This window comes from Drosophila navojoa, chromosome 2 (assembly GCF_054131105.1).
Source record: "Drosophila navojoa isolate 15081-1374.11 chromosome 2, UAZ_NAV_1.0, whole genome shotgun sequence".
Taxonomy (NCBI): domain Eukaryota; kingdom Metazoa; phylum Arthropoda; class Insecta; order Diptera; family Drosophilidae; genus Drosophila; species Drosophila navojoa.
This window is the reverse complement of record NC_142890.1, coordinates 24307640-24334017: the sequence shown is the minus strand read 5'-3', so window position 1 is coordinate 24334017 and position 26378 is coordinate 24307640. Positions and strand designations below refer to the sequence as shown.

General features: G+C 40.8%; 5 protein-coding genes across 11 annotated transcripts; 2 read left to right on the top strand and 3 right to left on the bottom strand.

Annotated features, from left to right (window-relative positions):
- Window positions 1-1295: 1295 nt before the first annotated feature.
- On the bottom strand, window positions 1296-7447 carry Dtg (Dpp target gene). Of its 3 annotated transcripts, none has more exons than XM_030390989.2 (3): window positions 6991-7447; window positions 3461-3853; window positions 1296-3397 (listed from the first exon to the last, which is right to left on the bottom strand). In XM_030390989.2, exons 1-3 carry the CDS (start codon window positions 7166-7168, stop codon window positions 1656-1658), a joined length of 2313 nt encoding a protein of 770 aa, XP_030246849.1. In that variant the 5' UTR covers window positions 7169-7447; the 3' UTR covers window positions 1296-1655. The 3 variants fall into 3 exon arrangements, with proteins under 3 accessions (XP_030246849.1, XP_030246850.1, XP_017953458.1); XM_030390990.2 differs by having other exon boundaries at window positions 1296-3394; XM_018097969.3 differs by having other exon boundaries at window positions 1296-3400; window positions 6991-7446.
- Window positions 7448-14187: 6740 nt separating this feature from the next.
- On the top strand, window positions 14188-16433 carry LOC108659871 (lipase 3). 3 transcript variants are annotated; one of them, XM_089256740.1, is made up of 3 exons: window positions 14188-14293; window positions 15239-15420; window positions 15486-16433. In XM_089256740.1, exons 1-3 carry the CDS (start codon window positions 14270-14272, stop codon window positions 16429-16431), a joined length of 1152 nt encoding a protein of 383 aa, XP_089112866.1. In that variant the 5' UTR covers window positions 14188-14269; the 3' UTR covers window positions 16432-16433. The 3 variants fall into 3 exon arrangements, with proteins under 3 accessions (XP_089112866.1, XP_089112865.1, XP_017968502.1); XM_089256739.1 differs by lacking the exon at window positions 14188-14293 and adding an exon at window positions 14345-15127; XM_018113013.3 differs by lacking the exon at window positions 14188-14293 and adding an exon at window positions 14347-14967.
- Window positions 16434-16867: 434 nt separating this feature from the next.
- Not10 (CCR4-NOT transcription complex subunit 10) lies at window positions 16868-20170 on the bottom strand. 3 transcript variants are annotated; one of them, XM_018113010.3, is made up of 7 exons: window positions 19774-20170; window positions 19223-19273; window positions 18348-19157; window positions 17941-18268; window positions 17807-17877; window positions 17392-17733; window positions 16868-17332 (listed from the first exon to the last, which is right to left on the bottom strand). In XM_018113010.3, exons 1-7 carry the CDS (start codon window positions 19791-19793, stop codon window positions 17017-17019), a joined length of 1938 nt encoding a protein of 645 aa, XP_017968499.1. In that variant the 5' UTR covers window positions 19794-20170; the 3' UTR covers window positions 16868-17016. The 3 variants fall into 3 exon arrangements, with proteins under 3 accessions (XP_017968499.1, XP_089112863.1, XP_017968498.1); XM_089256737.1 differs by having other exon boundaries at window positions 19223-19277; window positions 19774-19926; XM_018113009.3 differs by lacking the exon at window positions 19774-20170 and having other exon boundaries at window positions 19223-19388.
- Window positions 20171-20371: 201 nt separating this feature from the next.
- Window positions 20372-22366, bottom strand: Snx3 (sorting nexin 3). Its single transcript, XM_018113014.3, has 3 exons — window positions 21740-22366; window positions 21043-21138; window positions 20372-20978 (listed from the first exon to the last, which is right to left on the bottom strand). Exons 1-3 carry the CDS (start codon window positions 21914-21916, stop codon window positions 20748-20750), a joined length of 504 nt encoding a protein of 167 aa, XP_017968503.1. The 5' UTR covers window positions 21917-22366; the 3' UTR covers window positions 20372-20747.
- A 90-nt stretch (window positions 22367-22456) lies between these two features.
- Window positions 22457-26325, top strand: Vha55 (V-type proton ATPase subunit Vha55). Its single transcript, XM_018113012.3, has 4 exons — window positions 22457-22608; window positions 22704-22843; window positions 23705-24966; window positions 25035-26325. Exons 2-4 carry the CDS (start codon window positions 22771-22773, stop codon window positions 25170-25172), a joined length of 1473 nt encoding a protein of 490 aa, XP_017968501.1. The 5' UTR covers window positions 22457-22608; window positions 22704-22770; the 3' UTR covers window positions 25173-26325.
- Window positions 26326-26378: the final 53 nt, after the last annotated feature.

Genomic DNA, 26378 nt, shown 5'->3' with positions numbered 1-26378 from the left:
GTCCAACTATTTTAAAGCAATTTTGCAATTGGCAGTGCTAGAATTAAAGTTGTGAAAATTATGTTGTCAATTGACATTTTATTGCTTTTAAATTGACAATGATCAAGGCAATAGTACAGAAATCGAAAATTCTTTACGTTTCGGCAATTAAAGAATTCAACAACCACTGTGCAAGCGATTGCATAAGAGCACATAAACCAAAATTCAACACAGGAAGACTGGCCATTCGCAGTCTCTTAATCTCAAAATGAATTTGTTTATTTCACTTCAGTCACGATGCCGATGTCGATGGTGATGCGCGCGCCTCTTCATTTCGCCCATTAAGCTCATTAAACTCATCAGACAACTACAACAAGATCGCTAAAACACAGAAGACTCAATCAAAAAGCAGCGCAAGTTCTTTTTGTCTCTCATGTAATCTACTCTCTCTCTCTCCCTTTCTTGTTGCTGTCAATTTTGATGGTGCATGGAAATGTTCCACATGTGCTTAATATATATTATGCTGCATCGAACAACAATTGTTGTTGCCCTCGAGCTTTCTCACTCTCTCGATTCTTAATGGCATCGTTCAATAGATCGTGCTCTCATTTGTTAGTCAATTAAAATACGCCTTTGATGCGCCGATGTGGCAAAGCTTTTAATCCAATGCAATTAGTCGCTTTGGTGCGTTGGCGGGTTTTTGAAAGTGGCAAAGTTTTCAATCATTTCTGGTTGACCTCTGTAAGTTTTTATTGGGGCAGACTGTTGATTTGGTTTTTGGATTTTTAATTAAAGCTGTTGACCAATATGGAATAATCGTCTACATTCAAATCACACAATAGAAAAAATCCAGTGTATTTTTTATTTGAAATTCATTTTTCTGAAAAAATATACAGGAATATACACTTTAATAAATTATAATTTATCAAATTACATATTATGTATGTGATTTAATTCATGTATAAATATTTGTTAATTATCAGATTTTTTATCATATATGATATTATATATGTAAATACTATATATAACTATCACAAATATATTTATACGCAGTTTTGCAAATTTAATAAATTAAACAAGAAAATTAAAATTTGGAGCGTTGCAATTTATAAACAAAATTCAAAATAACGAATTTTCAAAACCTTTGGTTCTCTTTCCTGAAAAAGAAATTGCATACTTTCAGGCTGCTTTTAAAATTGATTTTTTTAATTTATATTTGTTTGGTTTAGTTTTTTTATTTTGTATCTTTTATTAAGCCATATACATATGTATATTCTATGTATTAAAAAATATTATGTAAGGTGAATTTAAAGATATTTATTTGTGGGTTTTCATAAATCGAAAATATTTATTCTGACTTCATATCAGAGTCGCAATAAAAGTGTTCTTAAATCTAGGTCAAATTACTAAAGATAAATAATTTTGTATTGTCTTGAATAGAGAAAAACTTATAGAATAGTGTCAAATTATAATTAAACAATATGGCAATTTATTTCTTTTTATTTGTTTTCGTTTTGTCATTTTTTACGCATTTGCATCGAGTGTTGGTCGGCAAACGTTGCATCCAGTATATGAAACCGGCTGGAGTATTTGATGCTGCTCCATTTAATAAAAAAAGGTAAATCTCAAATGTAGAAAGTATATACAATGCACCAGAAGCAGTCTGAGTTGGAGACTTAAAGACATTCATCGGTCTCCTCGTTGCCCATGGCAATGATTACGGGTGGCGATAGATCCACATCGAGTAGCTTCATCTGTGCATCCTCCTGGTCCAGATCGTCCTTGCCCAACCGCTGCTCCTGCATCTCAATGTCCAGTGTGCCATGCTGACGTTGGAAGGACAACACAAATATGACCAACGAGATGACAATGAACAAGACGGCGGTACCAGAGCAGAGGGCAATGATTAGAGTGGAGCGGCTGCTGGATGCCAGTGAGAGGTGAGCGCTGCGCTCGTCGGCCAAATTGCTATCAAATGTTTGACCCGCATTGTGTGGCGGATACGAAACGAGAGGCGTGGCAGTGCTGTCTTCTGCCTTGGCCTTTGGCTCCTCTTCCGACTGCTCTTCCGATTCCTCGGATGTGTCTTTTTCGACTGGCTCGACAACGATGCTTTCTGTTTTCGTTTCAATTTTCACTGTATCATTCTCCTCTCTGCTCTCATCTTCGGCGGAATCATCACTTGCCTCAGCTTTAGCCTCTGCTGGTGAGGCCGTTGAGCTGGGCTCACTTGGTTGCACAGATGTTGGAGAGCTGGGTTCAACTTCTACAACGGTCGGTTGCACAATTTCCGGTTCTCCTTGAGAGGCAACTTGATTTGTGTTAGCTTCCGTGGGTTCGACAGAGTCTTCAACTGATTCTGATTCCTCAGATGACTCTTGAGCTGATTCTTCACCTGATTTCTGAACTGCTGGCTCCGTTGATACTACAGGATCCGGCTGAGCAGTGCTTGGTGCTGCAGGTTGTACATTCAAATCTTTGCCTTCTCTTTCAACAGGCTCCTCATGCTGAGCAGCTTCAACTGACTCCACTGGTTGTACTGATTGAACAGATTGAACTGGTTCGATTGATTGATTTGATTCAACTGATTGAACAGGTTGAACTGACTGAGCTGATTGAACTGATTGAACTGGTTGAACTGATGGAATTGACTGAACTGATTCTTTTAATTCAACGGACTCAACTGCTGATTTGACTGCTTGCACTGGTTGAACTGGCTGAACTGCTTGAATTGATTGTATTGCTTCGACTGATTGAACGGGTTGAGCTGCTTGAACTGATTGAACTGGTGCTTCCGAAATATTATCTACATTGTCCTTATCTTGAGTATTCTCAACTAGTTCAGGCTTCGGTGTTTGAATTTCTTCCTTTACATCTGGTGCAGCCTGTGGCTCCTCCTGGGTTTCCGCATTTACTTTGGAAACATCGATGGGCAGCAAATCGTCAACACCTTGTTTTTTGGTCACCTGATGCTTGGGCACTTCAAATGTGGGTGGCGGTGTTGTCACAACCTTAAGCAATACCTCGTGTTCCTTTTCTAAGGTTAACAGATTTGTTTCTGTTATAGGTTGTTCCGTAATTGCACGATTCTCATCAAAAATAACGGCCACCAGATCGCTAGTTACACTGGGCAACGGTCTGCTCTCAGCTCCCACCAAATCGCCCTCAACTGCTACCTTTGGCGTGGTTGACTCAGCTATTTCAGACTGATTTGCTGCTAGTGGTTGCTCATTCTCTTTCTTTTCCGTTTCATTTTCGGTCTCTGCTGTTTTCTCTTCCTTAACCTGTTCATTTTCAACTGCTATATCTTCCTTAGCGGGCTGCTCAACATTTTCAATCTGTTTAACCTCTTCAACTTGCACTGGGGTTTCGTTAGCTTCAACATCTAGAGTTTTTGGCTCACGTACACCTTGAGCTGCTTCTGAAATAAAGTAGCCATTTAGTACTTTTTCGTTTGTTTTAGTTTTAAAAGTAAACCCACCTGTTTGCTCATTGTTGTTGCTTGTTGCTTTCGGCTCAGTTTCTTCATTGTTAACCTGTATGGTTGCCACGAGAACAGAGGAGTCTGCCTCGATTTCCGACTCCACCTCACTCTTCACCGCATTGCGTATGCCCTGCTCCAGGCCTTCGCCACCAAGCGCAACAAAGCCGTTACGTTCAACATCGTCGTCAACTTCAGCAGCAACCGCAGCAGCAGCAGCAGCGGCAGCGGCAGCAGCAGCAGCCTCTTCGGCCTCGAGGCGAACACTCGTCTCGTTGACAGCAGCAACAACTGTCGGATTGGGATCAACATTAGCTACGCTCGTCGGCAACTGTGGTGGGCTAGCCGTGGTGACTTCATCAATGTCAACAGCCAGCTGGGTTGTTGACTCGGCTAAAAGTAAAGTGGAAAATAAATAAATAAAACAAGCTAATATTTTGTGTGTGATCTTGATAGTTATAATTGTACGTTATCATAATAAATTCATATTGGAAAGGCATTAAGAACTGCTTTTCACCAGCTCAACTTTCTCCCTGCTCTAATCAATTCAAGATTCAACAACAAAAATATTATAAATAATAGAAATGCACGAGATGCATTCTCATAGACATTTCATTAATAGCTAAGACGCTACAAACTTGATAAACATGCCATTTAACCAAATCGTAAACTAATATAACTGCCATCACATACGCGCGTCAATTATCATTTTATGGCCCAACCCAACCCAATCCATTCAGGCAAATACATATACATATATATGAATATATGTATGTATACATTTGTATGCATCCACAGAGCTATAATCGCCGTCATCAGCAGCACACATTTTCTCACACATTTCCATTCAGAAAATGTTTGGCTGATGTTCCCCATTCCGGTGCAGTACCTATCTAGATGCATATGTCCATGTCCATATCGACGTCACGAGCAACCCAAATTCAAGTCCAGAAAAACGCCCGCGCCTCATAATTCAAAATGCGTCCAATTGTCCGCGATGCAGTGATTAAAATTCCAAACACACACATATGACAACAACAACCACAGACAAACAAAAAAAATATCGAGGAATCCCAAATTAGTAACACAATAAACAAACCAACGAGACTCGGCAGACCGCCCCATCTAACAGGCAGTCGCCCAAAGTAGCTGCTTTATTTATGATTCGATTGTTCTTCCCCGACGCACACACACACACACACACAGGCAAACACAAACACACTCATGCTTCACATGGATGCAACTGCATTCGTGGAAATTGAAAATTAGTTATCTACTAGCCTGCACGAGATACGCATCTACGTTGGGCTCAATGACCATTTCTCTGCCACATCCACACACATCCACTCCAATCCCTTTGGGAACGCCTCGTAACAAAAATAACAAGAACGAGCAACGGCAGCGACCAAGTGTCTAAATGTCTTAAAATGGGACAAGCCATGCGGCACAAACAAAAACAAAGACACAACAGCATCCAAATGAAATGGCATTTACACAAAATAAAAGAAATCGATTTTCGACTCTGTTCTCTTTGCCTGCTGCACCGCCCGCTGATGCGGCTGCAGCGACTGCCGCGGCTGCAGCGGCTGCTGCAGTTGCCTAAACCGGAGCAGTGTCATCTGCCTGTTCCAGTCTAGTCTTTTATAAATGTATATAAAAACATATATATGTGTGTGTGTATGTGTGTTAAAAATTATCTTTGTGGACGCATTGAAATGGCCTCATGTTGTGTGGCATGTTTTATAGGTGGGAAAACACTCGTAGATACATATGTTTCACTGTTGAAATGTGTAAAAAAGAATATTACATAGAAATATCCTGTCTCCTAAACAGTTTGCATAAATCATTTAATTATAAATGACATTCATTATTATTTGGCTAACAAGTTTTATTTTCGGCTTGCGTTCATTATATTCGTGGAAAATGAGAAATGCCTGTAATTCAGTATACATACAAAAATAATATGTTGAACTCTATTTTCATAGGTTATAAAATTCTGAATATATAAGAGCTTAATATATAGTAAGCCTGTGCTCTAATTTTCATGATAGTCTCTTAAGACGAAAAATCTAATGGAAACTTTTGGAACTGACATTTTTCCAGTTTCTAATTCTCTATTCTATGAATTACACATTCTAAATACATAAGACTCTGTAGGTATTTTTAATGACTGACACAATTCTGAATTAAAGAAGCTAATAATTCTTAACATAAGAACCTAAAAGAACTCAGCCAGAATGTTAATGATTGCTTCGTAAGATCTTAGTCTCAAGCGTAACAAGTAAGGAACCGGAAATCAATGGAAACTTTTACTCATAACGCAACTGAATATATCAACATTTCGGGGTTTTTTAGGTCCGTTTAAGTGCCGTTAGTTATTGTATCGATGATAATTTTTAAGCATGAAAGCGGAAATGCGATGCAAAAATTTCGCTTTGCAAGCCGCATATCAATATAGAAGCATATCTGTCAATGCGCTTAACTTCCGCAATATGCAAGTAAGTTTATGAACAGAAATACATACAGAACATATATGTATATATGTAGGCCGATGACTGATTAGCAAGGATACCAGCAGAAATATAGTCTGACCTTAGCTGAAGATCATGCTGAGTAATAATAATGAGGAAAGTACAATTACTAAGAGTAATTTTTCACTGACGAATATGCATAATCTAATCATACTCATATGTATATATAGAGAGAACTGCTCGTACATGAGTTCATAGACATCTGTCCTTTGAGAGTGCGGTTAGCAGCTAAATCGTTTTATTGCCTTTGATTCCATTGTTCGAGCTGCTCGCTGCCAGAAGCTTCTATATACAATGGGTCTGCTTTCTTTTGTATTGTGTGGTTATATTAGATGCCCACATTAAAGGCGAGCAATCCAAATGTGAAATGTGAAAAGCTAAATATTATACATCAGCATTATGATATTTAAGAATTTAGTTTTCAGTCATGGCATGAGTTTTGAGAGTAAATTGGCTGACCCCTTCCTTCCCGTGAAGCTAATCAAACTCAATTATTCGAACGACTCCGCTTATCTGAGTTTTATCGCATATTTTGAACCCTGAGCGCTGCACTCGCCTCAATTGCCCTGTTACTAAACATTATTGAACTTTCGCACGGCGCTGGGGCGTTGGGATTGGATTCGATTCGATTGGATCGGGTTGCGGTTACTAAGGGCCCATTTATATGACACCCGAAAGCTATTGGAGTTTTGTTGTGGCTTTGGCGGCGCCTCTTCCGTGGCATAATTACACGAACGCGACTCTTTTGAATTATGCCACCAACAAAAGCCAAAAGGAGGAAAATGCCAATGATGTGGCTGCGGCGGCTGCTGCGGCTGCTACTGCAGCTAAATAAGTCAAAGGCCTATAGCGATTCCAGCGATAACAACAACAAGCTCTAACAACTACAACAGCAAGTTTATTACGCCAACCATCATAATGACGATGAAGATGAAGTAGCTGCAGAGCTGAGCTGCAGCCGCAGCTGATGCAGTTGGCGTATCTGATACGAGTACTTACAAGTCAGTGCCAAGCACGAAGCGGGCATCGCAGCCAGCATCATAAAGAGCAGCGACAGCGAGAGCAGCGGCCGCAGCTGAGACGACGCATGTGCGGGGGCATGTGGCCTGTTCCTGTTGTAGCATCTGCCAGGAACGGCTTTGCAGCTGTCCAGTGGATGGCTCTCCGAAATGGCCATGTTGAATGAGTGATTGATTATTCTGTCGTTTCTTGTTGCAGCGTTCGTCCGAATAAAACTGGCCCAAACACCGATCGACGACACGCACACTTCTATAGTAGTTTAATATCAGACAGTGAGCGAGAGAGGGAGAGAAAGATTCTGTCTGTTCTTTCCCACTTCTTCTTATTCAGCTGTCACTTTCACGTTCTCTTCAACTTCAATTTTAACTTCGACCTCGACTTGGACTCAGGCCATGCAGCAAACCGAACGCGTTGGCCACTCACAAAGAACTAAAGTTGAGAACGCGTGCGCTCTGGAATTTTGTTGCCTCTGCCTGTGCTCTGTACTGCTGCCAGGCAATGCACACCACACACCACACACAAGAGTCCGTCGTTTATTGATGACGCTGACGTTGTCGTGTAGGTCGCTGTCTCTGTCTCTGTATATCTGTCCCTGTCTCTGTCTCTGTCTGTGCCTCGGCCTCTGGTTATGGCTCTGCCACTGCCATTGCCTCTGCCTCTGCCTCTGCTTCAGCCTTTGCTGCAGCCGCTGCCTCTGTCGCTGCCGTCAGCCGGCTGCCTGTTGGCCCCTATACCCGTCTGTCTGCCTGGCAGATCCATCAACATGCGACCATTTGGGCGAAGCTGCCTTGCATTTATTTGCTTTTGGATAATAATAGGGCAGAGGCAGGCATGCGGCTTCTGAGTGGGCCTACTGTGTGTGTACATGTGTGTATGTGTGCGTGTGTGTTGCTCTGATAAGTGCCTGTAAGCGCCATAGAACTCTTTGAACCCCTCTGATCAAGCTTCTGCGTGGGGTAAGCCAATGTGTACCAACATATGTATTTGCTGGGCTCAAGCTGATATACTTTACATCATCATCATCATCAGCAGCATCATCGTCATCATGAAAGCCTCTTCAGCTCCGTAGGTAGCCAATTCGCTGTTACGCACTTCGTGCTGGACACTTGGGTCGTCGTGCCGCAGTTTCAGTCTCTCGCCGCAGCCTCTTCGCAGTACTTGTATTGTTTATGGAACACAATACAAGACCCCTCCATACAAAGGAGAGCAGGAACAATGGAAGAAACAGCTTCGGGCCAGCCACCGCATTGAGCATCAGCTGTAGCACGCAATGAACCAGGAATGGAACGGTAAACGGCAGCAGCAACAAGGTACATTCGAGTAGCATACACATTCATATACATACATACATACACATGCTAAATGCATATATGTATGTATGTGCATACTTAAATATTGCTGTATTCAAAGCGTAATGTGACGTTGTGCGATATCTGTTAATTCAATTTGATTGAACCTATTTATTCCCCTTAACTACATTTAATTTAATGCTCTTTGACCAGGCATTACATAAACTTTCAAAATAATTTTTTTATTATTATCTAGCACAGTGCTATTTTCGTGCCCTTGTGGAGAATATGTTAATAATGTCATTAAATGTGAAAGGCATTAAAGTGTGCTCTACATAAATGTATGAATGACCCAATAAAACCAAATCTAACTACTATTTGTCTGCCCATTTGCCATTGAAATAGGTTTCCATTCAATTCAGACTTAAACCACATTATGAATAGATATATATTCTTAAATTGTGAAATAAATTATTTGAATGTAAGATTTTTCTAGCAATAATCTATTCATTCTTATGCATAGAATGAATTCAGAAGCTATGAATATATAAATATTGTATTGTATGACATAAAAGATTGAAGGAATTCTAAATATTTTGAAATTGTAAAAATTGAGATTATACCCAATTTGTTTAACATTAATTCATCAGATAACCACAAGATAATTTTGTTATGAGTCCACTTGGATCATCAAGCAAGATAAATTACTCAGTGTGTAACAACATGCAACATGCAATATGACAATTGCAACCACAAAATGACAAACATCACATAAACCACACTTCACGTAACTGGCAGATGTCCGATTATGGGTTTGTTAAAATTTAATACATAGATATGTATGTATGTAAATGTTGAAAATAATTTTTGAAAATTTTCCAATTATATGAGGTCATAATCTGGCACGTGCAAGCATCATAATTGAATGCATATTGAATGACATGCACATAAATAGATGAACTATTGAACTATTGATTGAACTCGACGCGTTTCTTCCGTAGTAATGCCAGCTCGAACGTCTATCAATGATCTGATTCCAGCTATCCGCTCAGATCCAACCAACCAACTGCAAGCTGAGGTCTATGGGGGTTTTTCAGTGCAAGTTGACTGGCTGACTGACTGATTGACTGAATGACTGAAAGACTGACTGGCTGGCCGGACAGAATGGCCAAACGAAACTTCTCGATAAGCTGTCGACAATGACGACAAATACGATGACGTTGACGATGAAATGTATGGAACTTTTCACATATACTCAAATACACTTGAAGAAAAAACAATTAATAAGAATGCAAGCGTATACGTACGTATATACATTGTTTAACAATTTTTAATAACCCAAATTCATACATTAAAAAATATTTGTATATTATATACGTAAATAAGCATGTTCGTTAATTTTTTAAATGCTCAAATAAAATTTTTTAGATTAAACAAAATAAATAATAAACAAAGAATATATATTTAAAATTCATAGTAAAATACTTAAAGAGATTAAAAATAATTTAATGATTATAAAATTATAATATATATATATTAAATGTATATAAAATAATAATATAATAATGACAATAAAAATATACAAAATTTTATTATATAGTAAGCCTAAATTAAAAAAAAATAAATAATGAGATTTTGTAATAATTATAAATATTATAAATTATTATTATAGCAATGCAACATCTTTCCAGTATTATATAAAGTTCTTAATTTAATTCCAGTGTATTCAAATATGTATTTACATACATTTGCTGTAGCTATGTGTTTTTCTTTCTTTTATTTGTGTGTGTGTGTGGTGGTTGCTGATGTTGTTGTTTGAGTAGGTTTTCCTTGTAACATTCGCCGTTACGTGATGCGGCCAGTTCAATGGGTCTCGGGGACTCGCAGTCGCAGTCGCAGTCGGGAGCCTCTGCTTCTGCCTCGACTTAGCTCGACTCGACACAACTTGTCGGCCCACTGTTTATGTTTTATTGATTATGGCGGCAGCAGGTAAGCCCGGGTCGTGGCATGAAAAATTTGACTAATGTGAGCGCGCCTTCAGATACAATTTAGTCGTTAAATATTTAGATTTCGTGTGCGTTTTTTTCTTCTTCTTTCCTTTCTTTCTTTTAGATCGCTTGTTGTAGCGCAGCCAAGCAACAGGAAGGAATCAATTGGTTTTCCTTAGTCATGACGATGAGACGGAGATGGAAACGACTGTCGACCGTTGGACACTTCCTCCAAAACCTTCCAGTGTTCCTTTTGTTGTTGTCTATGGCGACGGCGGTGGCAGGCGTGCGTTGTCGTTGTTGTTGCTGCTGCTGTTATTTTTTTATTGTTTACTTTTTGCTTGTCGCAGTGCGCACAGCATTTTACGATCGGCAATTGCTCAGCTAGACAGCGGACCGTGGCATAGCCGTGTCTTATGACTCAGACCGATGCGGAAAATACCTCAAGCTGTATAAAATTGTAATTAGAGAAGCAAACGAGCCAGCAAAGATGGGCAACAGTTAAATGGTTCTTGGCAATGGCCAGCAGCTACCTGGTCTTTCTACTTGACTTGGACTCATAAACACATTAAGAAACAATTAGCGCCAGATTAGCGCTGTGCTTAGCCACTTTGCTGATTATTTGCTGTAGCCAAGGCCTCGATCGGCTCTTTTCCCAAGCGGCACCAATCACTTTCGTTTTATGACCCGGCGGCAGCAATATTGCCCCGGTTGCCCCTGCTGCAGCTGATAAGCCGCATCGGATTATGTATGTACATATGTGCATACAAATGCAGTTACTCTTACATATGTAAATATATGTAAGTATAAAGAAGAAGAAGAAGAAGAAGAAAGGCAGCTCTTTGGCTGGTGCTGATGCGATAACCGAGTAGAAGGGCTAACCCTGGCCGGAAATGCAATGCGTAAAGCCCAACTCGAGTCGTATAGTCTTCAGCTGAAAATGACCAAAACAAATATCGAAAAAAAAAATCATAAAAAAAAACGAGAAATGGTGAAGTTTATCAGACAGCAAGAGCACTCGAAGTGAAAAGTGAAATGTCAACTCATTGTCCCAGGGAAAAGTTGAATCAGCCTTTGATTTACGGCCGATATTTCGGGCTGTGTGCGCGTACATTATGCAGATGTAAACCATTACGAATTTCGAATTACGAATTTCGTGTTTCAAGTTCAAAGCAAAGCTTACAAAACGGCAGTCCAAATCAATTAAAAAGCGAAAGCATATCCAAGTCTTTCATTACCCTGTCTTTACACAGAAGCCAAAATTAATAAGATGGATGCACACTAAAATTCAAATATTGTAATTACATTTCCATAAATCAAAAATTTAATTAAATACTTCACTTGCATTAAGGTTTTTTATATGATGTAGTTGAGCGACTTTCAGAGATAAGGAATCGTCCTCAGACTTATCTAATATGGATCATTTGTAATTTTAAATTTTTATGATGATCACAATAAACTGAAGACTTAGTCAAGTTATGGCTCGATTGGCTTTTAATCTATACAAAGCGGGCAGAGATGCAATTCAATGTCCGATAAAAACATATATCCATTAAAAATAAAATTTAAATGTATTTTTAATAAGGCCGTAAACATAAAGCAAAATACCCTCCGCAGGCAGTGTATGAAAGTGGCCCGAACAGGCTAGGTTACATTATATAATTATCACACGTGCGAGTTAATATGTGCCGATCATAGGGAGGAAGAGCAAAGCAAATATGTTGGGCAATCGGGTGAGGTATGGGAGTGCAAGTGCCTATTACATAGAATCCATTAGGCGGCAACGAAAGAAAGCTAACGAGGTGATAACTGGTTGGCTTGAGTCAATGCCGGCGCCTCGCTTGACGGAGTCTGAGACGAGCTATGCCCGTGGCCTCAATCCCTTTTAATTACCGGCACTCGCTGGTTTAATTGTCAAAGCTTGTTGTCAACTGTTTACCGACTCGGACGCTGGCAGCACGCGTCGAACTCAACGGATGTGTCACAATATTTAAATTAGCGTAAACTGTTTTAACGCCAAAAAACAAAAAGCAAAAAAAACCAGACACTGGGCCGTGGGCTTGCCCAATGCAATGTAAAATACATACCATATTTATCGTACGTGAATGTATGACCAGCCAGCCAGACAGACATACTGCCAAACGGCCAGACAGACAGATAGTCAGATAGTCACTTTGGGGGTCAACTGTGGGCCAGTGGGTCGGTCGGTGAATTTGACCGGGAATCGAAATCGAAATTGAGTTGGTTTGCCCACACTTGTACGCGAGAGAGTGTGTACGAGTGTGTGCACAGCATTTTACAACCCCTTGCCAACTTGTTGACGCGTTATTAAAAAGCCATATAGACAAACAAGCTATCCGTAATGAAAGCTTTTCAGCCAACTGCTGTGTGTGATGTTGATGAGGACGGCGGAGCACGTGGGACGTGCTGCCAGTCAATTGTTTTCAAGTATTTAAGTACACACACACACGTACAGGCTGACACAGTGGAGCGTATGAGTAGCCGTAGAAATCTGGGCATGGGCTGGCGGGCTGGCAGAGCAAAGATCCTAAATAAGCAGACGCTCTGCCGCTGCCACGCCGCAGTCGGCGAAGCTGGAACTCAGCCACTGCGATCAGCGCTCATATTAGGCAACAGGTTATTGCAATTCAGCGAAAATAACGGAGACGTAGACGGAGTCGGCGGCGGAGGTGGTGGTGGAGACGACAATGGGACGTGGTGGAAGCCGCGCCAACTCAAGACGACAAAAAAAAAAATAAAAACAAAAATAAAACAAAAACAAATATGTAAGTAGCTCCCAAAAAATTAATACACTGCGCCAAAAATTTCTTGCATGCGCACAAAATATGCAAGGTGTGTGCTAAGACATACAGACACACGGCATATACATACATACATACATTCATATAATGAATGGAATTTTCATTGAAGTTTCCCATACAGCAACGAAAGCACAAAGGCGACTTTTCAAAGCAGCTAAATTGTATTATGATAATATTGTGATATTGAATAACAAATAATAAAATAATTATTATGAAAATTGTTGCAATTGTTTGGCAAATTATTGTATTGTTTCAAAATAAATGTATACTTCATTTATAAAACTTCATGGAATCCATCAAATTTAAGTGATATAGAACTAAATTTGAAACATTTTTATAAAACACGAAAAATTAATTGGAATACCTGCATAAATCCTTGAATTACTTTTGCATGATATATATTGTTGATTATTTAGAAAAAAATATTTAGAATATATTTAAGCTATTTTTGATTCACAATTTTATTTATATTAATCATTTTAGAGATTTATCGATCTAGTTCTGAATTAAGCCACTTTTCGAAATCCAAGAACTTGATTTTACTTTCGAGAGCTGAAGCCGCAATTATACACACATACTTATTTTTATCACAATTTTAAACAAAATATACAGCTTTAGAAAAATGTGCATTCAAATACACTTTTAAATGATGTGACGTGTATATACATATATATATATATATATATAAATTTTTATAAAATAAAAATAAAAATGTACATAATTAATTTAAAATATGATCAAGTTTTATATAAATATTGAAATAATTGAATATATAAAAATTATTATTAATTACACAAAGTATTTATCAATTTTTATTTTATTATGTTTAATTTTAATTTCATCATTTAAAAATAAAGGATTCTAAACAAAAGTAAAACTATTCGCAAAATATAACAAGTTCTTCCAGTAGAGCATTATTTTTTTAAGCACTGTAATTGAAGCGTTAACAGTTTTTATTTATGGTCATAGGCTCTCTTTCAGTAGTGGGCTGCTATAATTAAAAAACTACCATGGCATTTTGCCAAGTCATTGGGTGAAGTACAGGTGAGAAGAAGGACGGGGAGAGGGGAAAAGTTTCAGGAGAAGGGGTGGTCGATTGGCCACAAGTATTAAGCGCAGTGTAGAAAACTGACGCTCACTTGAAGGTAGTGGCGTCCGGATGCGCCGCAGCTTGGGCGCACAGGTAAGGCACACGACATGCAGGTGGCTGGCTGGCTAACTGCCTGCCTGGTTGGCTGGCTGGCTGGCTGGCTGGCTTGCTGAGTGCGCTCAGTGGCTGAGCCGATTGGAGCTTGGAGCGGCGTGAGTAACAAGCCCTGCGACTCGACGATTGTCGCTCGGTGCGGCCCAAAGCCGCAAACGCGTGCACAGTCGATAAAACACATTCGAATCGAACGTTAGCAGCGAGCGCTGGCCACGATCGTGATCGCGACGACGACGAAGACGACAACGACGACGACGACGACGACGACGAAGAGGGCAACGGTGACGGCACTTTGATTGCAATTTTCATTCATATCCATTCATGCGAACATATTGCGACTGCTTCTTGGCGCTGGTCTCTGTGCCTCGGCCGTTGTTTTTGAAAGCTCCGGCGGCACTTTCTTCTTTCATTGTGTGCGCTCGATCCTTTTGGCTCTGGCAAAGAAACGCGTGGCAGCTTTCATTTTCGATCGATAGCGAACCGGTTCGGACTAAACGGTTAATATTATTACTTAATCCAGCTTTCATGCAATCGCCATCCTGCCAGCCATGAGATTGCTGCATCTGGGCCTGGATTTCGTCATGGTGGCTTTGCTGCTGCGCCAGGTGCTGGCCACCATTAGACATTCGCGCGAAATTATTATCACAGATGCGGTAGGTGTGGTGGCACCAGCTCTACCTGGGGAGGAGAGACCGTTCCAAGCTGTGTGACGTGCGCGCGCCACTGGAATTCCTAATTACTTGAATGTCACAACGCACGCGTCGCTTGGCCTCCAAATGTCAAGCAATAAATGTGCCAACTGCGCGTGTGTGTGTGTGTATGAGTGTGTGTGTGTGTGTGTGTGTGTTAATATTTGTGTTAGCCAAGTAAATACCTGAGTGTGACTTCCTGCCAATGCTTGCTCGGTTTTTGTGCTCGTTGCAGGTGCGCCGCATACAGCACGATGGCTACAATGTGGAGCAGCACAGGGTAATAACTAAGGATGGGTACGTGCTGACCTTACATCGCATACCCCAAGTCCAACTGGATGCGAATGGAACGTTTTATACCGTACTGCGACGCCCTGTGGTATTCTTGCTCTCCGGCCTCTATGCCTCATCGGATGTGTGCGTATGCGTGGCAGGTCTTCCGCTTGACCCGGTAACTGATATCTGCAGCTGTCCATTTGCAGGTGGCTGCTCAACGGACGGGAGGACTCGCTGGCCTATTTACTCTGGCGCGCTGGCTACGATGTGTGGCTAGGCAACAATCGCGGCAACATCTATTGCCGCCACAATCTGTGGCTCAACACGACAGATCGCGAGTTCTGGAACTTTAGCTGGCACGAGATGAGCGTCTACGATATGCCCGCCCAGATTGACCATGTGCTGCGCACTAGCGGGGTATCGCGGATGCATTTCGTGGGCATCTCGCAAGGCGGCACAGTGTTCCTGGTGCTCAACTCAATGCTGCCCCAATACAATGCGGTCTTCAAGACGGCCACGCTGCTAGCTCCAGTCGCCTATGTGGACAATACTCAAAGTGGTTTGGCCAAAATCATTGGACCGATCTTGGGCACCCGTAACTACATCTCTAAGATCCTCGAGGGCGTTGAGATGTTCTCAACGAACAAGTTCTTTAAGAAGTTTCTGTCGATGACCTGTCTGGACAATGAGAAGCCGTTGGTGTGCATCACCCGGCTCTGGCCAGCGGTTGGCTATGATACGCGCTTCCTCAACAAGACCCTGCTGCCGGATCTCATGGCCAATTTTCCGGCGGGTGGTTCCGTGAAGCAGCTAATGCACTATTTTCAGGGATACGTGTCTAGAAAATTTCGACAGTACGATTACGGCCCGGAACTCAACTGGCTGCACTATCAGCAGCTGGAGCCGCCGGAGTATGTACTGGAAAATGTGAAGACGCCGGTCACAATATTTTTTGCGGAAAACGACTATATAGTAGCGCCAGCGGATATCTGGCGTCTGGTCGCGCGTCTGCCCAACGTCGAGGCCGTCTACAAGGTACCCTGGAAGCGCTGGAATCACTTTGACTTCATCTGCGGTCTGGGTGTGCGCGAATACATCTTTGACAACATTGTGCTGTCCATGAATCGATATGAGCAGCGCCGCAGGCGTTGATCTTCTGCAAGAGGGGAGTGATATTATGCTAAAGAGGTTTCCTTATATAGATTACGATCGACTCAGATTTCCTCTCCATATCATATCGCTTAACTCTTCAAACAGGATCGTGGCCATAGAGTGTTATATGCCAGGGACCTTCAGCCACAACTTCTACCAGTGCCAAATACTTAGCTAAGAATATATATTGAACCCATGGTTGATTCTTTGTAAGATATTACCTGCGGATATACGTACTGATTAATAAATATATTATTTATAGTTTCGACTTAAGTGTTTCCGAATGGCGGTTAGGAACTTATTGAAATCAAAATGTGAATCTAGTATAGACATAGGCTTCATATATGTTAGGTTGGTATTCAAATTTTTATTTTATTTTATTTTTTTACAATTGAATTATTTAATATACATACCGAAATGAAATACAGAAAGTTAATTTTGTTGCACAGCAAATTAATTTACAATCTTTAATTCAATGACATTAAGGATAGATACATTAACACTTGTCTGTTAGTGGTTTTTATATTTACATTCCGCATTGCTTTTCCTATTGAATCCGTCTACGTTATTTACATCATCTGTTGTCTAATGGAGTGCAGTGGCGCTTATCTTGAGCTCAATGTAACGATGCAAAGTCAGCGCTTTTTTGCTTACAATCGGGTGGGTCAGCGTACCCAGCAGACTTTTGGCTGCCTGGAAATCGTTTTGCAAGGCGAAAGTAACGGCCAAATTGTATCGAACAACATTCTGGGCAGCATCGAGGGACTTTAGCTGCCAGTCACGTGTCTCCAGATCAAGAGCATTTAACGAATTCACAAAAGTTGGCTCCAGATGGTCACGCGCCTCCCCGGATTTGTCCATCATCATTAAAGCCTCGCCCGCATACATGTGACCCAGCAATCTGTATTTCAAATATATTAATATTAAAGTGCCTTCCACAGTCGTACCAAATGGACATACTTGTGTGCGTCGGAGAGACGCTCACTCTGCAGCAGGTGCTTGGCCATTTCCAGGGCGGTGACGTGATCACCCAAGCGCAGGGACACAAAGCTGTGCGCCGCATAAATGGCATCCAACATGTTTTCCATTGATTCTAAGCTAATCGGCTTCGATGGGTTGCAAAAGTTATTGTCCTGTGTTTGACTCCATAGCTGCTGTGATGAGTCTTTCGGATCCAGTGTTTCGTCAGGCGAGGCTGCCATATAAAAACTGGCCTTGTATTGCAGAGATAGGGTGAGAGCGTTTCGCAGGCAAAGAGCTGCAAATTCAAGTGTTGGCTCTGGCACCGCAGTGGAGTGTGTTCTGCGGGAATATGCAAAAGAAATGCAGACAATATTAAAGTTCACATTTGCAAAGCTAATCCCTTGAAACTAACCCATATGGTTTAGATCCCGATGAGTTTAGGCTGCTGTCTATCGTATAGCGATCCTTTCCAGGTAGTTTTTGCTAATAATAATAATTTGCTAATATGAGCAGGGAAATGGAATTGAACAAGGCATAATGGCTTACCGCCTCATGTTCCATAATGCAGGCTTCGGCCATTCGATACCAAAGGCGTGGATTACTATGGTATTGCTTGACTGGTACCAAGAAGCACTGAAACGCCTCTTTGGGTCTACGTAGATGCAACATCGCGATGCCCAAATTATACATGATCTCACACGATCTTGCCAATCCCATCGTTTGCAGAGAGCATTGCCGTAAATTTGATGTTAGCTGCTGATCGAAGCGCAGTGCATTCTGAAAGAATTTTGCAGCGATTGCATAATGCCGTACCCGCAGATGGATGACTCCCATATTGTTGGCGATGCACGTGCTCAGCTGCGGCGTCACAGTGCTAACAAAAAAAAAATATATATATATATAATAATAATAATGCTATTAGCTGATCAAAGCCAATGACTAATTTTACATACCCGGCCTGGGTGCAATCATCGTTGATGCGCATCAGCTGTTTAGCGGCCATCTGAAAGTCTTTCATGATGTAATACTGCTGCGCCTTCAGCGCCGCAATCTCTGGCGTCCCATCCTCGGTTATGACTACAGGCTTGCGATTAAGCACGTGTGTTAGCAACTGCAATAGCCGGAGAATGCTACCGTTTTCGCCAGCAGCTCTCGTGACACTACTATCTAGAATCGGCGTTGAGCTCGCCACGGCTGTGGACGCTGTTGAGGAAGCAGCAGCTGCAGCAGCAGCAGCAGCAGCAGCGGCAGACACGGCTGCAGCTGCTGTTGTCGTCGGCTCCTCCAGACTGCTGCTGGGACTTGCGCCGGGTGCACTAGCCACTAGATTCAATTTATACTGCAAATAGTCGAGAAATGCTTCAGCGCGATTTAGCTGATTGGTGGCCAACAGCAGCTGCAACTGCAACGTGGCAACAAGCGCAGCCATTTGCTTCTCCAGTGCCTCCAGCCTGGTCACCAGCGGCGCTAGCCTATCTAGTGCCGTGCCGTACATATGCCGATGGAAATATATGACCGCTTTGTTGTAGCGTGCCACAGTAAGGGCGCTGCCGGCATTCTTTAGTGCAAGCGGCACAGTCGGCTCGCCAGGCGCGGGTTGGTCATTACCCAGCTTTTCGAGTTCATTGAGCAGCGTCTGGTGTTCAAGGCAACCAGTTTTATAATAATTCACCACCGCCCGATTGTGACGCAGTATAAGGCCGCTGCTCTCACCTTTCGTCTCCAGCCGCTGTAACAGCTCCAGGCATCGGTCATACTCTCGACTTTTGGGCGGGAAATAGGTTATGTTTGTGAATGTATGGATTTAAGAATTGAGTGCGGCGCTTACTTGTTGAACTGTTCATGGGCCTGGCAGAGTAGATTGTAATTTTCGTCATCGCTGTCTTGCGTTTTCGTCGGAGAATCCGCAGGGTCCATGCCAAAAATAAAAAACAAAAGAAGCACACACATACATGACAACCCTATTCACACATACACTTAATAACATAATATAGCTATCCCGCTCGCACATCACAACGTTGCAGCCCTGCGCACAATGACTGAGCCGGCACGCACGGTTGCATTGTGTGCGTGCCGACCTGATGATCGGTTTCTTAAATACTTAAATTGTTTATTTTATAAATTATGTTTAAAAATAAATCTCAAAACAAGCAAGTTTTAATACCTCAAAAAAGTTTAATAATTAAAAATAGAGATGCAGCAATAAATTAATAGATAAGTTATTACAAAATAATAGTTTAAATAAAATCTAATTCTACAACTGAGCTTTCCTAGCGGGATAAACTAACGTATACATGAAAACAAATGAAGATATGGCCTTGGCTCAAAATACTTAAGCCAGAGATTATATTAAAAATAAGCAGAAATAGAATTACTTACCCTAACACTTTGCGAAACATCACGTTGTTTAAATTTAAATATATAAGCGAAAATTGTTACGCATTAGTTTTTGGGTAAAGTGTATTAAAAGTTGTGTATACTCTGTAAAAATACATGTCGAATTGCTTTGCGTCGATTGCTACGGCTTAGATTTTCAAAAGATAAATAAAACACTGCTGCAAATTTTAGTAAAATACATGTATTATTATTGGAATTATTTTGAGTTGATTCGAAATACAATACATATATTGTTCACTAAAATAATTCAAAAATATTCAGTAATTTGCACAACAGTTGTAACTGTATAATTATATATGTATATATATATATATAGTAATAATCCATGGATGTGGAGGGTAACTTTTTGCTTTACTGTTGCAATTTTTAACTCAATAATTCAAATTTTATACAACAACTAAAGGTTTTGGAGTGGGATGAGGTGGAGGAGGAGCAGGGATGTGCTCGCACTCGGATTCGAGACGTTCTGAAGTCCTACTGACTTGTCCTGCAATAGGACTCGTTGCGATAAGACGGTGCTACGGCCAGTCCATACTGATTTGATTGATGCATGTATGTATTATGTACACTATAAGGTAAATATGTATGTATTTTTTATATATATTATATATATTGTATAGTATATAATTTGTATTGTATGTATACCGTTGCATATAAACATATTAATTTAGCAATAAAAATTCCCAATACTTCAGCTGGAGCATTCTCAACATTAACTGAGCCACATTCGCTCGCCCCATCTGAAGAAGCAGTTGGTGTTTGAATTTCTTTTTAACATCTATTATTTCGTTATTACTCGTAACTGGCTAAACACACACGCACACATACAACACACGGATTGATTTTGCCTAATTGGTTTTTCGTAATTTTCAATTCTTAAGTTTTGTTCGTTTCGAGCTTTTGCTTCATTGCATTGCTACTGCTGTTATTGCTGTCCTGGGTGGGGATCAGCGACCTTATGTGTTGCGTATCTTGCCGGGCACATAGTTTTTATCGATGACATTCTCCTGCAGGAACATATGCAGGCATCGCTCGTTTTGCGCCAGCGGATGTCCGGCTATCTTATTTATGAACGCCTCCAAGCCCTTTCTTCGCTCTTCGATGAAATTCTCGTCAAAGAGACCCTCGTCGCCACGGAAAGGCATCTGTCGCTTCCATGCCTTGCCAGGCAATGGCGGCACCACAATCTACGTTTCACCAAACAAAACTAAATGAGATTATGTCTCAAAGCCATCCACACAGCATGCTTACCTTGCTATCGCGCTCCAATTCGTTTCTTAGCCATTCAAAATCGCTGTAGCGGCGTCGCACACTCGATTCCTTTACTTTGAATACCGGCAAATTGGTCTGTCATAAGAGTAAAAATATTGTTCAATATAAAGTTGACTTTATACAATTGCCCTCAAAATATTTGTATCTTTTATTCCAGCCCGCATATCATACTTCCGTATATCAGAGTGACTCAAGTAAATTTTAATGCCACCCAAAAACCGGACACAAAGCGAACGTCTGTGAACAACGCTACTCAGAACGCCTGCTGTTATACCCTATTGATAATACAATGTTTTTTACTTATATGTATATATTGGATATAATTGTCGGTGTCAGGAGCAACAACGCAATACAATACAATGAGTTCGATCGTATTACATACGTGCTTAAAAAGCATGCAATATCGATATATGTTGAGAAATTCAAACAGGGTATCCAGCAGTCGGGCACTATTTATAATAACTGACTTGTGACTAATAATTATTGTTCAGTTTATAGGCGTATCAGACACAGCACACATTCATACAAATGTCCCAGAGCAGTTACGCACACACTCACACACCCACGATTACTTTATCAACAGTTTTGACACTTTTGTGCAAGCTCTGTCCGCTAATATTTTGCATACATATGTAGGTGACCCGCTGGAGCCCCGACATGGGACTGTATTACTCACCCTCATGCGCACTTCATAGTCTGTGTAGCGCTTCTTGCCCGCCGCCATGGTGGTTAATGGATTGACAACGTCGATTTCGAGGAAATTCGCGGGCACGGCATAGGCATCGTCTAACGTTTGTTTCTTAACATTGAGACGGCGGGTGGCGTCGGCGGTACCGTCGGACTCAACCATCATAATGCTGCAATTTGCTGCTGTTTCTGCTTACGGACTTTTAGATGCAGGCACGCCCCTCTTGTGGTCAGTCTCTGCCACGAAACGTCGCAGCGACCGCTTTGCCTGCAATGCAAATAAAAAGAAGAGAAACGCACACGCACACAAGAAACGAGTTTTTGTATTGGCCGCACTGTTGTGTAGTTGTCGTTGTCGTGGTCGTTCGTCTCTGCTGGCGCTATCTCTTTGTTTGCTGCTGCGCTGCAGTTGTTCTTTTATTTTTTATGTCGGCTTAGCTTAGGTAATTGTGGTGAAATTTCAATTACTACGCTCGCTTTCAGTTTGATTCGCACGCAGAGTTCAATCGATGCTACATTTAGATAATTTGCAAGTGTTAACTAGTTTAATTTAATTAATTGTACATAAAAAACACTTTCTACACTTAATACAATAATGCCAAAATATGCCTAAAAAATACAATGCAGGGTTGCACTGTGGTTAGTGATAAAACTCAGGGATGTATCCGACTGCTGAACAAAATACTAAAATATACTGAAAAATTGTGGTCACACGTAAAGTCATGTGACGGCACGTGACGTCACAGTAAGCTTTACACAGCCTGACCCGTGTCAGAGTGATTTTTCTTCGTACTTGCAACGACGTCGCAGGCCAAAATTTTGCGTGTGTGTCGCAGTATTATTTAAAACGGAAAAATTGTATGTTGAAACGCCAACTTTGATTGAAATTAAGTCCGAATATTTGATCGTTTAATGGAATCTAATTGAAACCGTTTGTTTTGTTTTGTTTGCAGCTCGAAATTTGCTGTGCACTTTTCAAGGTAGAGGCAATCGCGTATAACAAAAAATTCATTTCGCAAAATGAACGCCCAACAAGCACAACGGGAGCATGTCCTTGCTGTTTCCCGGGACTTCATCTCCCAGCCACGTTTGAGTGAGTATTCAATTGCTATCAAATTATGTGCCGCTTGTGAATTGTGAATTTAAAAACTGTATTATTGCCGTAACCCGTGGGTAATCGGCCGCCATGACAGTTTGTACGAATCGTTTGCGAAAGCAGAACACGATACAGAAAATCAATATTATGTTTTTGGCAACGTTATTACTCCCACCTATTCAAGTGTATTTACTAAATATATCGTACTCATTGGCCTGTACATAACAGGACTTGAATCTATGCCAATTAGAGCTAAAAATTCATTTTTAATGAAAATTTTCAGTGTCACATGACTCGATCATCAAGCTCAGCTGTTTGCTATTGCCATTCAAAGCGCGCTCCCAGAGAGCACCTGACTAGCAAAAGTTGGGCAAGCGAAGAGTAAAAAGAGAAACAAACTGCTGAAAAATGATAAAAACCAATGTAAAATTAGACTTCTGGTACTAATATGTACAAAAACTAATCTTATAAAACAGCAAAGAATTATCTTGTATAATGATAACTTGTTTTCGGTGGAGTTCTTTTTATGTAACGAACATTTTGAATTGCATTTCACGCATTCTTCCATTGTCGGTTTTTATGTCAATTATGCAGCTCGTGCTTCAAATAGCAGCTGCTTAAAGCCAGTTTGCCAGTCAGCTGACTATTTAACCCCGTAACACTCACTACGAATTCTTGACGTTTGCTTTCTTATCGGATTCTTATTCGCAACCACTTGTGCATTCATGTGAAGAGCGCTATTTTAACCTAAAATAATAGTTAAAATAAAAATCAACATTTAATGAAAAAACAAAAAAAAAAACATTATTGAGAAAGAATTTTAATTTTTTGTTGCTATTTTTGTTTTTGTATGAACAGCTTACAAGACGGTGTCTGGTGTGAATGGTCCCTTGGTCATTCTCGATGAGGTGAAATTCCCTAAATTTGCTGAGATTGTGCAGTTGCGCTTGGCAGATGGTACTGTGCGTTCTGGGCAGGTGCTGGAGGTGAGCGGCTCCAAGGCCGTTGTCCAGGTCTTCGAGGGCACCTCTGGTATTGATGCGAAAAACACGCTTTGCGAGTTCACCGGTGATATTCTGCGAACACCCGTCTCTGAGGATATGCTGGGTCGTGTGTTTAACGGCTCGGGCAAGCCCATCGATAAGGGTCCCCCAATTTTGGCCGAAGACTTTTTGGATATTCAAGGCCAACCTATCAATCCCTGGTCGCGTATCTATCCCGAGGAAATGATCCAGACTGGTATTTCTGCTATTGATGTGATGAACTCGATTGCTCGTGGTCAGAAGATTCCCATCTTCTCTGCTGCTGGTCTACCGCACAATGAAATCGCTGCGCAGATCTGTCGGCAGGCCGGTTTGGTCAAGCTGCCTGGCAAGTCGGTACTTGATGATCACACCGATAACTTTGCTATTGTGTTCGCCGCTATGGGTGTGAACATGGAAACTGCCCGTTTCTTCAAGCAAGATTTCGAGGAGAACGGTTCTATGGAGAACGTGTGCCTGTTCTTGAACTTGGCTAACGATCCAACCATTGAGCGTATTATTACACCCCGTCTGGCTCTGACCGCCGCTGAGTTCTTGGCCTACCAGTGCGAGAAGCACGTGCTGGTTATCTTGACCGATATGTCTTCGTATGCTGAGGCTTTGCGTGAGGTGTCTGCTGCCCGTGAGGAGGTGCCCGGCCGTCGTGGTTTCCCCGGTTACATGTACACGGATTTGGCCACCATCTATGAGCGCGCTGGTCGTGTTGAGGGTCGTAACGGCTCAATTACACAGATTCCCATTTTGACTATGCCTAACGATGATATTACCCATCCAATTCCCGATTTAACTGGTTACATTACCGAGGGTCAGATCTACGTTGACCGTCAGCTCCATAACAGACAGATTTATCCTCCAGTAAATGTGCTGCCATCTCTGTCACGTTTGATGAAGTCTGCCATTGGTGAGGGCATGACCCGCAAAGATCACTCCGATGTTTCCAATCAGTTGTATGCTTGTTATGCCATTGGCAAGGATGTGCAGGCCATGAAGGCTGTGGTCGGTGAAGAGGCTCTGACGCCCGATGATTTGCTGTACTTGGAGTTCTTGACTAAGTTCGAGAAGAACTTCATTTCGCAGGTGAGTAATCAGTGATTGATATCAGTAAATAACAAATGTGCTGACTTTTGTTTTTTTAATTTCCCCAGGGCAACTACGAGAACCGCACTGTCTTCGAATCGTTGGATATTGGCTGGCAGCTGCTGCGTATCTTCCCCAAGGAGATGCTTAAACGTATTCCAGCCTCTATTTTGGCTGAATTCTATCCTAGGGACTCGCGCCATTAGATTTTGTTTAAAATTGTTTTGTTTTTGATTTATGTCCAAAATTTTGTTTCATTCATAATTTAAGCTGGTGGCGCAAAGTGCGGCGTGCCTCCTTTTGCAATAATCCGTTGTGTATGCGTCTATACATATACGATATACACACATATATACACATTAACTACAATATAACCCAAGAAAAGGATATTAATATGATAATATCTACGTATAAAATTTGATTTGTGGTATACACAGAGAGAGAGAGAGCCGAAGCGCAGTCTAAACAATAACTAGTTAAATATTTTCTAATCACTATATAAGCGGAAACTATTTTAAATGTGTGTTTTAGTAATCAAAATTTGTCAAGATATCATAACGTGTACATAAACTCAAAGGAATTAACCCAATCCACACCTCAAATGAAGAAGAAAGAAAAACAAAACAAAACAATGAACATTCTCCTTAAAACTTTGTTGCCGACCCGTCGATAATTTGTTAAAGTTTACCCATTTTTGTTAGGTTTTAAGTGTGTGTGCTCTGTAAATGTTTATTATTTCTCGATCATTGAATTGTTTAATTAATTTCGTTTCGCATACAGAATCGTAGCATTCCAAAACCAAATTAAATAACGCATATTTGTGTTTCTTTCGCTTGCGCCGCTTTCGGTCTTCTGTTTATTTTGTATTCGCTCAACTTTAAGATGTTACAACACTTCGCACAAGTATTAAAAAAAAGTTCTCTTCAGCACTTCCCGTCCCCATCCCCTCACTGTTCCCTGCACCGAAACAATGTGAACAATTTGTACAGCAACTAAACAAACTAAACAATGAAATATGAAAAGTGCAAACAAACTGCTGCTTTAAATGCAACAAAATGTTTTTAACAAAAATCTAAAGAAAACAAATTAAATATTAAAATTATATTGATTATTTGTTCGTTTATTGTCCTAAAGTAAATAGAATGTTATTTAAAGTTGAAACTAAGCGTTGCAATGTTGTTTGTTGTCTGTGGGAATAGGGAGAAGATCCGCAACTATAAAAAATAGAAGAATGCAAATCCAATAAATGTTCAACGCATACATATATATTTAAATAATAATAGAACATTTAACTATGTCTGTATACATTATACGAATGATAAATTAATAAATTACGCTGCAAGTCATGTTAAATATTCATTCAAATGGATTACAGATTTATTATTATACGCATAAATATATTATACAAATTT

What these genes read in the sequence shown, in the direction of transcription:
- Vha55 (XM_018113012.3), top strand. Translation starts at nt 22,771, where the DNA reads ATGAACGCCCAACAAGCACAACGGGAGCATGTCCTTGCTGTTTCCCGG. An exon ending in CATCTCCCAGCCACGTTTGA is followed by an intron (nt 22,844 to 23,704) that starts GTGAGTATTCAA and finishes TTGTATGAACAG; the next exon opens with CTTACAAGACGGTGTCTGGT. An exon ending in AGAAGAACTTCATTTCGCAG is followed by an intron (nt 24,967 to 25,034) that starts GTGAGTAATCAG and finishes TAATTTCCCCAG; the next exon opens with GGCAACTACGAGAACCGCAC.
- LOC108659871 (XM_018113013.3), top strand. Translation starts at nt 14,863, where the DNA reads ATGAGATTGCTGCATCTGGGCCTGGATTTCGTCATGGTGGCTTTGCTG. An exon ending in AAATTATTATCACAGATGCG is followed by an intron (nt 14,968 to 15,238) that starts GTAGGTGTGGTG and finishes TGCTCGTTGCAG; the next exon opens with GTGCGCCGCATACAGCACGA. An exon ending in CTCTATGCCTCATCGGATGT is followed by an intron (nt 15,421 to 15,485) that starts GTGCGTATGCGT and finishes GTCCATTTGCAG; the next exon opens with GTGGCTGCTCAACGGACGGG.
- Dtg (XM_018097969.3), bottom strand. Translation starts at nt 7,168, where the DNA reads ATGGCCATTTCGGAGAGCCATCCACTGGACAGCTGCAAAGCCGTTCCT. An exon ending in TTCGTGCTTGGCACTGACTT is followed by an intron (nt 3,854 to 6,990) that starts GTAAGTACTCGT and finishes CTTTACTTTTAG; the next exon opens with CCGAGTCAACAACCCAGCTG. An exon ending in CAACAACAATGAGCAAACAG is followed by an intron (nt 3,401 to 3,460) that starts GTGGGTTTACTT and finishes ACTTTATTTCAG; the next exon opens with AAGCAGCTCAAGGTGTACGT.
- Not10 (XM_018113009.3), bottom strand. Translation starts at nt 19,344, where the DNA reads ATGTGTGTGCTTCTTTTGTTTTTTATTTTTGGCATGGACCCTGCGGAT. An exon ending in GCCCATGAACAGTTCAACAA is followed by an intron (nt 19,158 to 19,222) that starts GTAAGCGCCGCA and finishes CCCGCCCAAAAG; the next exon opens with TCGAGAGTATGACCGATGCC. An exon ending in CGTCTCTCCGACGCACACAA is followed by an intron (nt 17,333 to 17,391) that starts GTATGTCCATTT and finishes TTTGAAATACAG; the next exon opens with ATTGCTGGGTCACATGTATG.
- Snx3 (XM_018113014.3), bottom strand. Translation starts at nt 21,916, where the DNA reads ATGATGGTTGAGTCCGACGGTACCGCCGACGCCACCCGCCGTCTCAAT. An exon ending in ACTATGAAGTGCGCATGAGG is followed by an intron (nt 21,139 to 21,739) that starts GTGAGTAATACA and finishes CTCTTATGACAG; the next exon opens with ACCAATTTGCCGGTATTCAA. An exon ending in AATTGGAGCGCGATAGCAAG is followed by an intron (nt 20,979 to 21,042) that starts GTAAGCATGCTG and finishes GGTGAAACGTAG; the next exon opens with ATTGTGGTGCCGCCATTGCC.